This window comes from Mobula hypostoma, chromosome 6, assembly GCF_963921235.1.
Source record: "Mobula hypostoma chromosome 6, sMobHyp1.1, whole genome shotgun sequence".
NCBI lineage: Eukaryota > Metazoa > Chordata > Chondrichthyes > Myliobatiformes > Myliobatidae > Mobula > Mobula hypostoma.
In genome coordinates this window covers 125,157,564-125,174,650 of record NC_086102.1, presented here as the reverse complement: position 1 = coordinate 125,174,650, position 17,087 = coordinate 125,157,564, and the positions used below count along the sequence as shown (strand labels likewise).

Below are 17,087 nucleotides of genomic sequence, written 5' to 3'. Positions count from 1 at the left end.
CGAGTAAAGCCCTCCCCAGCATTAAGCACATCTACATAAAACGTTGTCGCAAAAAAACAGCATCCATGGTCAGGGACCCCCACCACCCAGGTCATGCCATCTTCTTGCTGCTGTCAATAAGGAAAAGGTACAGGAGCCACATGACACATACCGCCAGGTTCAAGAATAGTTATTACCCCTCAACCATCAGGCTCTTGAACCAAAGGGGATAACTTCACCCAACTTCACTTGCCTCATCATTGAAATATTTCCTCAACCAATGAATGCACTTTCAAGGACTCTTCATCTCATGTTCTTTATATTTATTGTTTGTTTATTTGTTTATTTATTGTTTCTTTTTGTACTTGCACAGTTTGTTGTCTTTTGCACACTGGTTGTTTGCCCTGTTGGTGTGGACTTTCATCGATTCTATTATAGTTATTGGATTTATCGAGTATGCCCATAAGAAAATGAATTTCAGGGTTCAAATGGTGAAGTATATGTACTTTGACAATAAATTTACTTTGAACTTTATTGTCTCTTTTTATGTATTTTTTTCCACTTTACTTGCTCACACACCTTAGTTTCTGCTCCTTTTCACCTGCCCCTTCTACTCAGACATTGGCTGTGTCCATGAATTTTGTTAAAATAAACCAGCTAAGTGAATCAATCAGCAAGTTTCCGAAAAAGGTAAAAGAACTTGCAATTTTTCCTGTGTGTATATCAGAGCATTGTGCAGGAGGGAATGTCGATTTAGATAAGAGAGTATTAACTGCTGTGGATGACTGTAAAAGAAAATAATTGGCATTTATTTGAATGACATTTTTATCTCCATCTTCTCAATTTCAGTGTGAAACTTCGATTACACTAAACGAACCTTAGAGAAAGGAGATGGTGAAATTTTACAAGATTTCATTGGAAAGTCATATTATGTCATTTGGGAAAGTTATTATCAGCATTTGATAAACTTGCTGTTGTTATTTGTGAATGGTAAATTGCATCTTAAATTCTCAAAGTTTAAACGATTGATTAAACTTGAATGAGAAAGGGCTAGGGAGAATATCCTGGCTATTGATACTCTTTGGTAGAATAGAAGAAGGAGGAAAAATCCAAATATCCCAATGTTACATCTATTAGAATTGTGCATTGAATCCAATTATCTTTGATTTCTACAGGAATGTTACAATTGCATTGCACATTCCTTTCTTTAATTTTAAAGAGTCATTGATTATGAAATTCCTCTGCGAAGGATTTTAAAACTCATTTGTTTTGTCTGTTGTGTAATGTGGTTATTGTACGCAAACAATAGTGACCACTGCAGATTTCACATTCAATCAAACATAAGGAATCAGAGCAGTATGTTTATCTTGGAATATTCATGAAAATATGCACAGGAACATGAGAAGCTGCAAAGAGTAGTGGATTCTGCCTAATATATTACAGGCACATCTCCAGGAGGTGCTGCCGCAAGAAGGCAGTATCTAACATCAGAGATCCTGACCACATGGGCATGGTGGCTTTTCACAACTGCCATCGAGCAGGAGGTGCAGAAGCATAAATGTTCACACCATCAGTTTCAAGAGCAGCTACCTCCCTTCAACCGATCGGGTCTTGAACCAACCAGCAAAACCCGAAACTCTACAGTTTAGAATACTATGATCAGTTTGATCATGTTGGATGTTTTTAATTATGTTTTGGACTTTTTTTTTACTGCTCTATATTTGTGTATAATACATTTTTTTCCTTATGAATGCAGTTTATGTGGCTGTAATGCTGCTGCAAATAAGATTTTCATTGTACCTGTACTTAGGCATATGACAATTAACTTGACTTGTAAAGGAAGCCATATCTGTAATTGTTAGGGTGAGTGATGATGGACTGCTGTAGCTTAATGGATGATGAGTAGGATGTAGGGGAAGAGCGTGAAAAGGCCTTATTTCATTAATGCTGATTATTTCACAATTATTATATGCTCTCAATTTCATTCTTATTGAATGCTGAATGAACCCTAAATTCAAAAAACTTAGGAAAGTTAAGATTCCATCTTCCAGAAGTTCTAACAATGTTGTCCTACATTAATCACCTTCTCAGGAAATGGGACTCACCTGCTGTTCTTCTCTCAGCACTTTGAATCTAGAGTTGGTCCTCGATTTCGGAATTTCAGGATGGATAGGAAGTGAGGTCTTAAAAAGGGGAACAGAAGCAAATAGATGTAGTGTTGAAAGCTTTAAAAAGGGGAAAAAGTCAACAACTCTTGTTTTAAGATAAAATTAACTGGAAGCTTTCTGAGTGTGAGGGTCAGATGGACTCTTCGTTCAGTATCCCTACTGCTTTTGTGAAACTAGTATACTGTATACAGGCATCCCTCAGGTTACAGTAAGGTTCTGTTCCTGAGAGCTGTTTGTAGCTTGAACTGTTCATAAATGAAAAACAGTGTGTGGCAGAGGATCGCGGAAACAGCTGTGATGGGGGAGGAACTAGGTGCAGGAAGAGCGGTCACCCGCTGGCCTTGCTGACTGACTGAGCGAGTGAATGAGTCTATTCAGCATTCCCATTTTGTTCGGCTTCCCCAGTTATTGTGACCCTGGGACATTGGGCTTAGGGAAAGTTAGGTGAAGAGAAAAGCTATGCAGAAATGCCCCACTTGCATCTTGCAGTTGCCAGCAAATCCATCCCCATATACCCTGCCAGTCTCCAAAATCATAGCTTGTTCATATGACAACATACATCAAAGTTGCTGGTGAACGCAGCGGGCCAAGCAGCAGCTATAGGAAGAGGTGCAGTCGACGTTTCAGGCCGAGACCCTTCGTCCAAAATGATAGGAGAAGACAGGAGGGGGAGGGATAGAGCCGAGAGCTGGACAGGTGATAGGCAAAAGGGGATACGAGAGGATCATGGGACAGGAGGTCCGGGAAGAAAGACAAGGAGTGGGGGGGGGGGTGACCCAGAGGATGGGCAAGAGGTGTATTCAGAGGGACAGAGGGAGAAAAAGGAGAGTGAGAGAAAGAATGTGTGCATAAAAATGAGTAACAGATGGGGTACGAGGGGGAGGTGGGGCCTTAGCGGAAGTTAGAGAAGTCGATGTTCATGCCATCAGGTTGGAGGCTACCCAGACGGAATATAAGGTGTTGTTCCTCCAACCTGAGTGTGGCTTCATCTTTACAGTAGAGGAGGCCGTGGATAGACATGTCAGAATGGGAATGGGATGTAGAATTAAAATGTGTGGCCACTGGGAGATCCTGCTTTCTCTGGCGGACAGAGCGTAGATGTTCAGCAAAGCGGTCTCCCAGTCTGCGTCGGGTCTCACCAATATATAAAAGGCCACATCGGGAGCACCGGACGCAGTATATTACCCAGTCGACTCACAGGTGAAGTGATGCCTCACCTGGAAGGACTGTTTGGGGCCCTGAATGGTGGTAAGGGAGGAAGTGTAAGGGCATGTGTAGCACTTGTTCCGCTTACACGGATAAGTGCCAGGAGGGAGATCAGTGGGGAGGGATGGGGGGGACGAATGGACAAGGGAGTTGTGTAGGGAGCGATCCCTGCGGAATGCAGAGGGGGGGGGAGGGAAAGATGTGCTTAGTGGTGGGATCCCGTTGGAGGTGGCGGAAGTTACGGAGAATAATATGTTGGACCCAGAGGCTGGTAGGGTGGTAGGTGAGGACCAGGGGAACCCTATTCCTAGTGGGGTGGTGGGAGGATGGAGCTTGTTCATATGTATGGGATGCCTTTGAGGCATACATTTTTCATCTAGGGAGAACCTGTGCCCTTTTCACTTCAAGCCTTGTGTTCTGAGGTGCTTATAAAACTAACCTTTTATTCCTCTTAGTATTGTATGTTAAAGTACGTTCAGAATGATTAGAAACATAGGACATTACAGCGCAATACAGACCCTTCAGTCCATGATGTTGTGCTGAACTGTTAACCTATTCTAAGCTACATCTTACCCGTCCCTCTTATATAGGTCTCCATTTTTTCCCTATCATCCACGTGCCTATCTTAAGAGTTTCTTAAATGCCCCTAATGTATCTGCCTCTACCACCACAGCTGGCGGGGTTTTCCATGCACTCACAACCCTTCTGTGTATATAAACTTACCTTTGACATCCTCCCCATACTTTGCAGCAGTCACCTTAAAACTATGCCCCCTGTTATTAGCCATTAGACCTAGTTTATCACTTGTAGACTACTATTCTCATCACTGTTTCATCATCATCGCCAACCTCTTCATGATCCTCTGGCTGCTAATATCACATCCCTTTTCTAACAAATGATTGCCTTCCTTTCAAATCCTGATGTGGATTTTACCCATCCTGTTTTGTAAGGAAAACATCTGAAGTTTTCAACTATTTTTTTCCCCAAATTGGAAGTGTTTTTGATGGGGGGAAGGTAACAGGTATTCAGCTTTTCCTCATCCCAACCCAATGTAATGAGATTTATTAATAAGAAGAAGAGAAATGACTAGGAATAATTCAGGCAAATAAGAAATATTAAACCAATATGTAAATAGTCTGTGTGGGCTTCTGTAATGGTGATGAATATTATTCCTGGCATGTAACAAACAAATGAGGTGCTGTCAATCTGTATCCATTAGCTACTGACCATCATAATGATTTGTGGACTGGGGTAAATGTGTTATTGACTAATTTCAGAAAAGCACAGAATAATTCTATAATTTAATTTGCCACCCCTTTGTTACTATAGCTTCCTACCATTGGAATCAATAGCCCAGTTAACCTTGCAGATATAATCTATCATATTTAAAATATTTGCTGACTTTTATTTCTATCGTACCTGTTATGCTAATAGAATAAAGCAGATAATAAAATGCAACGTGTTTCCAGTGAGCCAATTTAGATATAGCAAACTCCCACAGTCAACAATATGATAGTCATCTGTGGTTGTGAATTTAAGGGATGAAGATTGACTAGAAAATTACAAGAACTCCCCTGCACCTCTTCCAAGTGGAGTGTTATCTTTAAAATCCTACTTGATTGGGCTGCAGTTTAACTTCTTAGCTGATATCTGATTGATCAAAGTACTTTGTAAGGGATGAAAGACTATAAAGAATGAGCCCTAAACAGAATAGTTCCACATATGTTAATCATTTAAATGACCTGAACAGCTAGAAGAGTATAATCCAAAAGGTTAATAGAATACTGGCTTTTTATCTAAAAGACTAGAAGATAAGCAAGTTGAGGTTGTATTTCAACAATATCAAACCCAATTTAGCCACACTGAGTAATTTTTTTCTCACAACGTAGAAGAAGATCAGGTCTGTGCTAACCTTCGGAGAAATCCTATCACTCCCAGGCTCCATCTACTCACTACATCCCATTCTTCCTTCTATCACCCAGTTCTACATTCCACCTCCCTTTGGACTATCTTATAGTGACCAGTTAGCTTACCAGCCAGCACATCTGTGGGATGTGGGATGGACATGGACCATCCAGACATCGTGATGGCAGGGTGGAATCCAGATCACCACAGGTGTGAGATAGCAGCTGTACCTGCTGTGCCATTATGTCACCCATTTCGTTTCTGGGCGTCAGACTTCAGTACCATGCATTGGTCTTGCAAAGAAAATTTACAAAAATGATACCTGGACTCAGAAGATCATATTACAAGAAGAAGATAAACAACTAGAGTTGCATTCCTTTTATATCTGGAAAGATTAAAGGGTGATTTGACTTAATTTTTTTAAGATATGATGAGGAAATAGTGAGGTGGATGAAGAGAAACTATAATCATGTTGAGGGTTGAGAACTGTGAGAGTTAAAACCGAGCTTTTCAGGAGCAAAGTTGGACAACATTTTGACATGCAAAGAGTGACAGAAATTTAGTACTCTTTTCCATAATTTTACATTTGAGTTTCATCATTTTTAGCTAACCTAAGCCAGGTGTAGGATATTAGAACAGTGCAATGGGCTTGAGCGGTGAAGAGTCCAACAGTGCATGTGATAGTGCAATATTTCCACAGTACTGCGCTGCAGTGTCAACTTTAATTTTCCTGCTTAAGCATCTGGAGTGCGACCTAAAACTGCAATTTTCTAGCTCTGAGGTATGAGTGCATGCACTGAACCATGCTGAAGTGTAGTTGGATTATTGCTCCCTCTGGGTTCTATTCCCTCAAACATCCCCACTCACAAGGTACAATGTTTTATAATGGTTAACAAAATCAAACAGAAACTGCTGTTTTTTAGTACAGAGGAAAAATAACATACCATAGAGAGCTCCACCGAGTGACCTGTCTATTCCTAGTCCGAGTGGAAGCGCTTAAGTAGTTTTTTTCCCACTGTTTATAGTTGAAATCCACTATTTTGTATATTTCAGGTATTGGATCTCCATTCATGATTTATACTTATTATCCTCCAGTTACAATATTTTGTCAGTGAATTAATCTATCTGCTTTCAGTAACTGTCTTCGACTCATTCCATTTTACAGGAAAAATAATCCTACTTTCCTTGTGAGATGTTGCTGTAGTTTCCATCATGACGTGCAGTTGCTGCAGATTGTATGACCTTTTTAAAATTGTATTCTGAAGCCTGTCTGTTGAACTGTTTTTATTAATCAGCTTTGTTTGTTCTGTGCCCTGCTCTAGCTAGGTTCTACCCTACTGATTTTGCATCATGATATTAGCAAAGTTTCTGTTTCTCTTCCCAGACTCCACAGGGAAGGATGTGGGCCCTATGCTAGGTTTGAAGAAGTCTAGCTCGCTCGAGAGTTTGCAGACAGCTGTTGCAGAGGTCAGGAAGAATGAACTCCCTTTCCACAGACCCCGACCTCACATGGTTCGTGGCCGAGGCTGCAACGAGAGCTTCAGGGCTGCAATTGACAAGTCTTATGATGGACCAGAAATTCCTGATGATGGTAAGAACTCTTCAATGCACAATTTTTCTTAATATTGGTTTGACTTTTCATTCGGGGTTGGTTTGCCATAGCAGAAAATCTACATAGGGATTTTTATTTTCTGCGTACTTTCTCTTGGTTTTTTTGTGGCCCACAATGCCGGCTGAGTTTCATAGAATTAGTTACTGGATTGATGGAAGAGCAGCAAACTGTTTTACTACTTTCTAGATCCTGCATTTGAATGTGATTGCTCTGAATTGGGAATGATTTAGGTTATTGTGCTGTACTGTTCCATGGAAGATGATGCTCTGGGCCAGTAAACTCTCTTTCACAGAATACTTTTGAATGCTGATTGGTTTTGGAGTTACTGAAGAACTCGAATACAAAATAGTTACAGTTTTTGATATTTAGACTTCATTTGATCAGGAAGTGGAGAAGACTGTTTACTCTTACAACCTGTAAAATGTAACACCATTGATAGTGTTTATGTGGAGGGAATCAATAAGTACGGGGCAATACTTAAAGATAAGTGATCACTCTTTTAAGACCGATGGCTTTGTTTTCGGTCTGACAAGTGTGAATCAGAGAACCTCTTCTTTGAAAGCTGGCGGAAGTAGAGCTTTTGAATATTGTTCAGGCAGAAGTCAATAGATAATTGATAGTGAGAGGATGGTGGTTAAAGATTTGTAGGGAGTAGTTAGATACGTGGAATTGAAATTATGATCATATCATCCACTGAATGGCAGAGAAGGTACAAGGTGCTGTGTTCTACTCCTTTTCTGAATTTTCATGCCCATAATCTCATTGTATTTTTTAGTTAGGTCATGGTTAAATTGCATCCCAATTCCACTTGCCCACCTTTGTCCTGTACCTTTTAAATCTTCTACCCAACAAAAAAAGGCATCCATTAGTCTTGCGAGACCATGGATCTGTGCCTGGAAAGTCTTCACTCTCCAGGGCGTAGGCCTGGGCAAGGTTGTATGGAAGACCAGCAGTTGCCCATGCTGTAAGTCCCCCCTCTCCACGACACCAATGTTGTCCAAGGGAAGGGCATTAGGACCCATACAGCTTGGCACCAGTGTCGTCACAGAGCAATGTGTGATTAAGTGCCTTGCTCAAGGACACAACACGTTGCCTCGGCTGGGGCTTGAACTCACGACCTTCAGGTCAGTAGTCCAATGCCTTAACCACTTGGCCATGTGCCCACAACAAATTCTGTCAATTTGCTGATTGCTCATCAGCACTTTGCAGTTCTCATGAAGGGTCAACCTGAAATACCAACTGTTTACTCTTTTCCATAGATGCTGTCTGGCCTCCAGCTTTTTGTGTGTGTGGCTTTGATTTCCATCTTCTGCAGATTTTCTCATGTTTGAAATTCTGTCAACATCATTTCTGAAGTTTTCAGTTAGCCATAACTTTGCCTTTTGGGGAGGTATTTTTCCAGATACTTTCTGCTCTCCCATCCTTAAAATCTTTTTTACAATCTCATATTTGATTTTTCTTCCACCTGATGCTCTTGGTTTCTCAGGCTTATCTCATTACGTTGTCCTTACCTAGCGATGAAGGATTTTAAAACTTAGCTGAAATCAGAACGTAATGGAATTAGTTGCAGAATTGCAGTACAAGATGTTCTCATTAAAACTTGGTATTCGGCATTTCTCTACCACCCGTCAAACTTTTTATGAAGTTGTTCACCATTTTTCTTCAAAATTGCCATCTTTAACGATACTATGAATTAAGAGCAGATGCTGAGACCATGTTGGTAATTTAGCAATATCGTGATTTAATTAAAGCAGAAAATGCTAGAAACACGTAACAGGCTGACAGCATCTGTTGATACAAGAAACAGAGTTGATGTTTCAAATTTAGGACCACTTCTATTCCCAGCATCTGCAGTTCTGTTTTGTGATTTTCATTGTTTAATTAATCCACTTAAACTGAGAAGAAGTTGGAGTAAGAAGAGAAAGAAGTGGGGAGGGAAGCTGTAGTCCTTCAAATGGGACATTAAACCCTATAATTACACAAAATGGACAACACAGCTCATAGAAGCCAAGTAGTACATAATCCCATTTATGCTCTGCTGGAGCCATTGTTCATCCTTCCTTAGATAATTCCATAAGTATGTTCCATTACTCCCTTCTCCGTCACATCTTTTATTAGCTACCACTGCTCCTCTGAACTGCATCCACTGGTAGCTTGTTCCACATTCTCACCAACACTCCAGTATCAAATTTCCTTATGTATGATCTTCTTTTGTCTTCTTGATAATGGTCCATAAAGTTAATCTTTATTTTTGTTCTTCTCCTTGAGTGGAAATACTTGACTTATGTTTCCTTTTTCAGTCTTTCACAATTTCACAGATCTCAATGAGTAAGGACTGCTAATTTATTTATTTTTTCCCTGATGGGTATAATAATGCAGATCTTGTGTTATCATTGTAAATACATTTCGCACTCTCCACGGTACTTCTGTTCCCTTTATATATCTATAAGCCATTGTCCTATTTATCTGTTCTGGTGAATTCTAAAAGATACAATGGCAGTGCCCCAATAAGAGAAAGGAATGCACTGATACACTTCAGAAGTGAAAACAAGGCGAAGCTGTATAAACTAAATAGTGAAATGTTCAAAGTGGAAAAGGAGCTGCGAGACTTGAGGTTTTACAAACATGAATTTGTGAAGGATGTCGATAAGGTTATTAATAAAACATGCAAGTCCCCTGTGACTGCTAATAGAGTCGTAGAGTACAAAGGCAAGGGACCTGTGGCAAGCCATTAAAAGTCAATGGTAATGCCTCATTGAGTAAATTGTGCCCATTCTGGGACATCAGTTCCTTGGAGAGGGTTCAGAGGCGATCTAGCAGAATGGGAGCATGAGGGAATCTCAATTTATGAAGCGATTAGAGAAGCTGATGTAAAATCCTTGTAACAGATAAGCTTCAGGGAGATTTAATATTCAAAATTACTATGGACTTTAAAAGGGTTAATAGAAAAATAGGCAAATGGATCAAGTTATCAAACATAGATTTTAAGATTTATTTTATTTTGTGATACAGTGTGGAATAGGCCCTTCTGATTCTTTGAGCTGAACTGCCAAGCAGCCCTCAAAAACACCGGTTTAGCCCTATCCTAATCACAGGACAGTTTACAATGACCAGTGAACCCACCGGGTCCTTGGACTGTGGGAGGAAACAGGAGCACCCGGAGGAAACCTACGCGTTCCACGGGGAGGACTTACAGAGGACGCCGGGCTTGAACTCTGAACCCCAACGCCCCGTGCTGAAATAGTGTCGCGCTAACCTCTACACTACCGTAACACCCACGATGATTGCCAAAATGTGCCAAGGGTGTGCTGAAAATAAATCTTCTCAACAAAGGCAGAAAGTTATTGTGATAGGATCTGAAGGTGGGGCGAAAGCAAGCTCGCTGTGGTAGATAGGAGCATGAATTTTCAAGTCAGTGGGGAAAGAGCAGCCGGTGGAATCAGTTGTCAGTTCTTCTGGTGCGCTGCCGCCATCGCTGTTGGCCGAGTGACCTCTTTTTCTGCAGAATGATTCTCATGCTGTTTTGCATAAACCTTTCCATAGGGGTGTGTGATAATTATCTGGTCATTCCAACTTGTTATTTATGGGACATTAGCGAAGCCAACTTGCCTGCCTCATTTATTTATATAATGGTAGTCATTTCAGTCGTAAAATAATTCACTGTGTAATGTGCTTTAAAACATTTCAGTACAATAAAATGCCGTTACTCAGAACATTTGTCCTCTGATTAGGAGCACTAAATACAAAAATTTGCACACTGTACTCCTTCACTGAAATTTAGCTCCATTGAAGCAAGTAGATCTGCATTTTGGAGGTGAAGTATTGCTCACAGATGCTACTGTACTGCAGGTTCAGCACTTCTCATCTGAGAGTGAATTTCTCCAGCTACATTCCTATGACAGTAGTAGTTTGCGTTTCAGAGCTAGGATAGCTTCAGAAGAAAGAGTTTGTAACAATGGTTAAAGGTCATGGTTGGGTCAGGCTCGAGGCTTATCCAGGATGGTTTTGCAAATCGTATTTTATTCATGATTAATTTTCCTGTGAATCATTGGATATATTTTTAACATGAAAACTATTTTTCAGTTGCAGAGCCAAATCTTTATGCTATTGAGATGGCAAGTGATATATCACAAAGGCACTTTGGCTGACTGAAGACAGGGCTAGAGACATGGTTTATCTTACCATTCCTTTCCTCTTCATATCGCTAGCAGTTGATTACTGGCTTATTTCACGCATGAGCAGTTGCTGGTATCTCATGAGCAGTTTCATTTCTTTTGAGTTGTAGGTTTTCAATATTCATGAAAATCATTCCAATAATAAACCGCTTGTGGTATAATAGCCAACATTTGTTTATATGACAGACACGATGACTTCAGCTGCACATTGCTATTATTAATTTTTTATGCCTATATACAAGGTCACAGCAGATTAATTTTTGTAGCAGTTAACATTTGATTTTTTGTGTGTTTTATTATTTTACTGAATTCTTTTCTCATTCTATATGTACTTAAGCTATTTTTTGAGAAACACAAGTGATTCTATCCTTTTAACTTGCCACCTATTACCGAGGGGTGATTTAACGTTATGTAGAAGAGTAGGAGACCACTCAGAGCTTTGATTGCTCGTTGGTGAGGTCATGACTGATCTGTACCTTAGCTCAATTTGCCCCTATTGGTTTCATATCCTGTAACTAACAAACTATCAATCTATGTTTTGAAATTTTTCATTGATTTCTATCCTCCAGAGTTTAATTTGCAGAGGAAATTCCATATTTCTGGCACTGTTTGGGTGAGGGTGCTTAATCAACTTTGATCTTCACTCAAGTTTTTGTTCCAGATTGCTGCCCATATTGCATTTCTCTGTGCCTATCCTATGACTCCTCTCACAACACCATTCAGCAGGGCCCTAAATAGTCCTTCCAGGTGAGGCAGGCATTTCTATTTGAATCCACCGCTGTTTTTCTCATTGCATCTGATGCTCTCAGTGGTGGCTCCCTCTACGTTGGTGATACCCAATGCAGAGTGGAGGGATAGCAGCATCTACCCTTAGTTCTGTTTGTCATATCAACCAGGATCACTTAGTGGTGACCCATCTTAATTCCACTTCACATTCTCCCACTGATGTGTATGTACGTATCTTCCTCTGCTGCCAGCTTGAGGCTGGTCGTGATAAGGGGAACAGCACCTCATGTTCCTCCTTGGAGTTCTCCAACCTGATGGCATGAACATTGACTTCTCTAACTTCCAATAGCCACACCCCTCTGTCCCTTCCTCCTACTCCCCTTATCACACCAGTCCCCATCACTTTACCTCTTAACCTTGTTCCCCTCTCCAATGCTCTTCATCTGCCCATCACCTACATATTCTTCCTGCTGATTCCCTCCCCTTTATTCCATGCTCCACCATCTTTTCCTATCAGATCACATCTTCAGCTATTTATCACTTTGGTCTATCACCTCCTAGCCTCTTACATCATTCCTGCTCTCCCCCTTCCCTCAGTTGCCTATCATTCTCCTCCCCCCCCACCTCACCTGGATCCATCTGTTGCCAGCTCTTGCCTCAACCCCTTCTCCCTATCTTTTATTCTGGCTATCTTCCTTCTTTCTTTCCAGTCCTGATGAAGTTCTTGATCTGAAACTCTGACTGTCCATTTCTTTCCAGAGACACTGCCTGCCCCGTTCAGTTTAGCCTTTTGTATGCTGCTCCAGATTCCAGTATTTACAGTCTTGTGTCTGTATTTAAGGGAGTAAGTTATTTTGTGTTATTATCTCTTATGTGAACCCATGCTGCACTGCCTCCAAGGCTAATATATCTCTATCAGGTATGCCGCCCAAAGGAAATCCTGGTATGGTAAAAAACTGCTTTCAGTAATGGTGACTAGAAAATCAGGATATTGTAAAAAAAGCAACACACATCAAAGTTGCTGGTGAACGCAGCAGGCCAAGCAGCATCTATAGGAAGAGGCGCAGTCGACGTTTCAGGCCGAGACCCTTGTTGCTTGAATTTCCAGCATCTGCAGAATTCCTGTTGTTTGCGTTTATTGTAAAAAAATATACCTAGTTCACTCATGTTCTTCAGAGAATGGAAAAAAGGACCTTACCCACCCAATCTGGCCTTTATGTGATTTCAGATGCACAATGATGTACTTGACTTAACTGCCCTGAATTGGCCTAAGATTTCACTTGATTCAAGGGCAATTAAGAGTGGGAAATGACTACTTGATGCCAAGGTCCTGTAAATCAATAAGTGGAACAAAACCAGATTCAGCTCTCCAGATGTAATCTAAAGTGAGCTTTATACAACTCACGCATAGCTTCTGTCACTTAGAATTTGGGCCCTTTGAGATGAAGACTAACATTCCATGAGCCTTTTAAATTGTTTCTGTTCTGTTCACTTGATTCTCCTGCAAGGACCACTGATGCATTGATGAAAAGACTTTGTCTTCTTGGTCTTGAGTACAAGCCTCGCTATGATATGGCACAGCGGCTAGAGCATCATTTTACAGCACCATCTGTAAGATCAGGGTATTTAAACTGATAGATATATTTAAACTGTAATAATATTTTCTCACTTCCACCAACAAATTAGCTGATTGTTTTCTTTGGATTCTCGCCGTTGTCTGTAAGGGAGGCGTACCTTCTCCCCATGGTTGCTTCTAGATACTCCGTTTCCCTACCACATTTTAAAGATGTACAGTTAGGATTTGCTATGATGGTGCTGGAAGTGTGGTGACACTTGTGGGTTGCCCTACCACAGTCCTCACTGATTTAACACAAAGCAGCACATTTCACTGTATGTTTCAATATATGTGATATATAAAGCTAATCTCTGTGTATGTGTTCCAACTTCATTATGGCCGCAGGATTGAATCAGTGGCTTTGTGGCAACCTGTATGTAATTACATTAAAAAAACAAAAGCCATTTGAATGTCCCGTGCATGTTCAAGTTGCAGATGTACAGGCTCGCATTTAACTCTGTGGCCTTTGCACGGCAGGAATTGTGCCTGTGGATGAGAAGGCCCTTCGCAAATTCAGCAGGAAATACCTGCATTAAAGCCACTTACACAAGGTGTTGATAGGTTCCTCTGAAGAGAGGTGACTGGGGGTTCGTGTGATATAAATGAGAATATTAAATGTCCCTCTGAGTTTGTAATGCACCTCTTTAAACTAAAATATAAACAAACCCTATAACTTATTTATGAAGCTCTGACAGTTATTATAATCAAAAAACATTTTGGATGAGAAAGAAATAGGATTGTTATTCCCACTTGTGAGGCCAAGTAAAAGCTATTGTGGAAATACAAATCCCATGTCAATGCCCTTCCATTACAAATCCTTAAATTATTAATGGATTGTTTGGACAACCCCACAAAATAACTGGTATTGAAGGGAGAGGTTTCAAATGCTACTGCATTATGAACAATATTTAAACAGTAATTATTTTTTTCTCTCTTTCACCTACACATTTTCTGATTGTTTTCTTTGGGTTTAGAGTTTTAAACTAAATAGTTCTCCCACCGATATGTTATGAAGCCTCATCACCAAAATTACCACTGTTAATTAGGATCTAACATTTAAAAGGAAAACCTTGCATTTACAAGGCATCTTTAGCAGTTAATCTGTGCACAGTGAGTCACTAGATAGTGACCAAGTCAGTTGTGTATTGTTTATTAAGGGAAGGTACAGTCCAGGACAGTGTGGTGAATTCTTCTGCTCATCATGTTGCACGATGATATATGTGATGCAGATGGGATTCACCATAACGCGTTAAATAAACCTCATCCTAGGGTTTTAAGTTCAAGTCACTGGTGTGCAATTTAAATCCACTACCTCCTGACTTGGAAGTGAGCATGCCAGTATTGAATCAGAAATGACATCCCTCTCACTGCACATACATTGATTATGAGTATTAAGCACGCAGCTCTAGACTTGATTTACATTGGGAAAGAAAACAACTGAAGGCTGCACACTGTTTCTTTCCTTGAGCTGATCTGCTTGTCGTACTTTGCACTGTGTCAAACATCAATGTTTCACTCCTAGCTGGATATGTAGCTTGGCAGGTGGTGTACTGACACATGTCACGCTAATAGATCTTCAATCAAAAATTCACTGTGGTTACCCACCACAACTCCCATATAGTACAGGTTACAATACAATGTCCCTGTACTTGTGTTAATGCTTATGTTTTCCCTGTGCCTTTATGGCAGGAACTGAATGAAGCCCTTTAACCTCTGAAACACCAGGTTGTTGGCCAAGAGCCATCACAGGGACTTAAAACACGGGCAAAGGCTGATATTTTATTGAGACTCCTCCAAAGAGGGGCTGGTAACTGCTGTCCTTTCCTTTATTTGTCCTTCAATAGATCACCAGCGTCCTATATGGCTGCTTCACATCCTGGTATGGCAACTGCTCTGCCCAAAGCCAAAGGAAATAGCGAGTTGAGAACACAACCCAGCCCATTATGCAAAACAACTTACCCCCTCACAGACTTTCTCTACACTTCCTGCAACCTAGGCAAAGCAGTCAACATAATCACCCATCCTGGTTATCCTCTCCTCTCCCCCATTGGGCAGGAGATACAAAAGCCTGAGACTATGTACCACCAAAAGACAGCTTCTTTTGTTATTAGATTTGTGAACCAACCTCTCGTACTGAACTCTTGGGGACACAAGAGGCTGCAGGTGCTGGAATTTTCTTTATCCCCGCCCCTACCAGGTGCAACCTGCCTGTCACCTTCCACCCCTTCTCAGTCCATCGATCACCCCGGACTCCTTTCCCACTGCTACGCTTCCCCTCTTTATACTGGCCATCTCACTTCTCTACTCTCACAAACACGAGGAAAGGTCTTGGCCTGAAACGTTGACCTTTCCATGTTTATTCCTTTCCATAGATGCTGCTTGACCTGCTGAGTTCCTCCAGCATTTTGTGTGTGTGTGTGTGTGTGTGTTGCCTTTGTACTCTCGCTCCTGGTGCAAGGCTTTGACCCAAACTTCCTTTTCTCCCCCCAAGACTGCTCCCTGACACACTGAACTCTCTTACCACATAGTTTTTGCTCTTGAACTTTTGATCTCCAAATTTACCTCAATGTAGCCCTCACATTTTATTTGTCTACAAGCACTTTCTCCGTAAATGCAATATTGTATTCTGCATTTTGTTTTCTTTACATCACCTTAACGTAATCGTGTGGCATGACTCACAAACAAAAGCTTTCCACTGTATCTCTGTGCATGAGACACTAATAAACCAATAAACCAAAGCTGAGGATGAGAGAGTGAGACAAAAGAGGCACAGTCCTCACACGCTCCCCCCCCCCCACAAAACCTGAGACACCACAAGGAAGTTCACAAATCCACAGTCTAATATGCTCATCCTAAGATAGTTAAATTCAAATCTCTGATCTCTGTTCATGTGTACATCTGGTCATTATCGCATGATGAGTTGGTGCATTGGTGATTCAGTGAGAAAATTCTCACCAGCCACACAGGAGGTCCAAGTTTGCCTCCCTGCCAATGCAGCATTGACTTTGAATGGCAATTCAGTAGACCAGGCGCTGTCTGTGTGGATTTTGCACTTCCTCCCTGTGACTGGATGTGTTTCTCCTGAGTGCACCTGTATAATTCTATGGCCCCAGGAGATGCATTTTGATAGGTTAATTTTCTACTTGGTGTTGGGTAACTTATCATGGAGCAGGCCACAGCTGTAATTATATTTTGGTAGACAATATTTAGCCAATATATCTTCCCATTGTTTTCAGATCTCATATACTGTAGATTGTCAGCCTTGTATCTTTTTACCCTATCCACCATCAACTCCTGCCCAATCCCTGGATCCAGACATGGTCTCAGATGACACATTTTTAGTAAAGAATGTTTGCAGCTATTTTGCAATGATATACAGGTATGTGACCTTGAGTCTAGAAGTACTGAAATATACAGCACAAAATAGCTAACCATCGTCATCATTAATCAAAGTGAAATAGGGTAGCTGCTGGCAGTCCAGACCAAGTGGCATATTAGAGTTTGGTGTTTCACGACAATATAGCAAAACGCTTTACTGAAAAGACTGTGATAACCTGAATATCCTCCTCCAGAAAAACTAAAGCAGATGGAATTCGTTTGCAAATTTCATTGTGACGATGGAGAGATTTTTGTTAGGAAAGAAGTTTATCGGATATGGAACCAAGGAAGTTAAATTGAGCTAAGGTATAGATCAGCCAAAG

At 40.9% G+C, this 17,087-nt stretch overlaps 1 protein-coding gene across 4 annotated transcripts in view; it reads left to right on the top strand.

Annotated features, from left to right (window-relative positions):
• The window catches only part of LOC134348367 (partitioning defective 3 homolog B-like), a 1,227,036-nt gene that overhangs the window by 692,942 nt on the left and 517,007 nt on the right, over positions 1–17,087 (top strand). For all 4 annotated transcript variants that reach the window (XM_063051617.1, XM_063051616.1, XM_063051618.1 and 1 more), the window contains one exon: positions 6,643–6,849. In XM_063051617.1, coding sequence (XP_062907687.1) covers positions 6,643–6,849 — 207 coding nt within the window. The remainder of the gene's footprint in view (positions 1–6,642; positions 6,850–17,087) is intronic.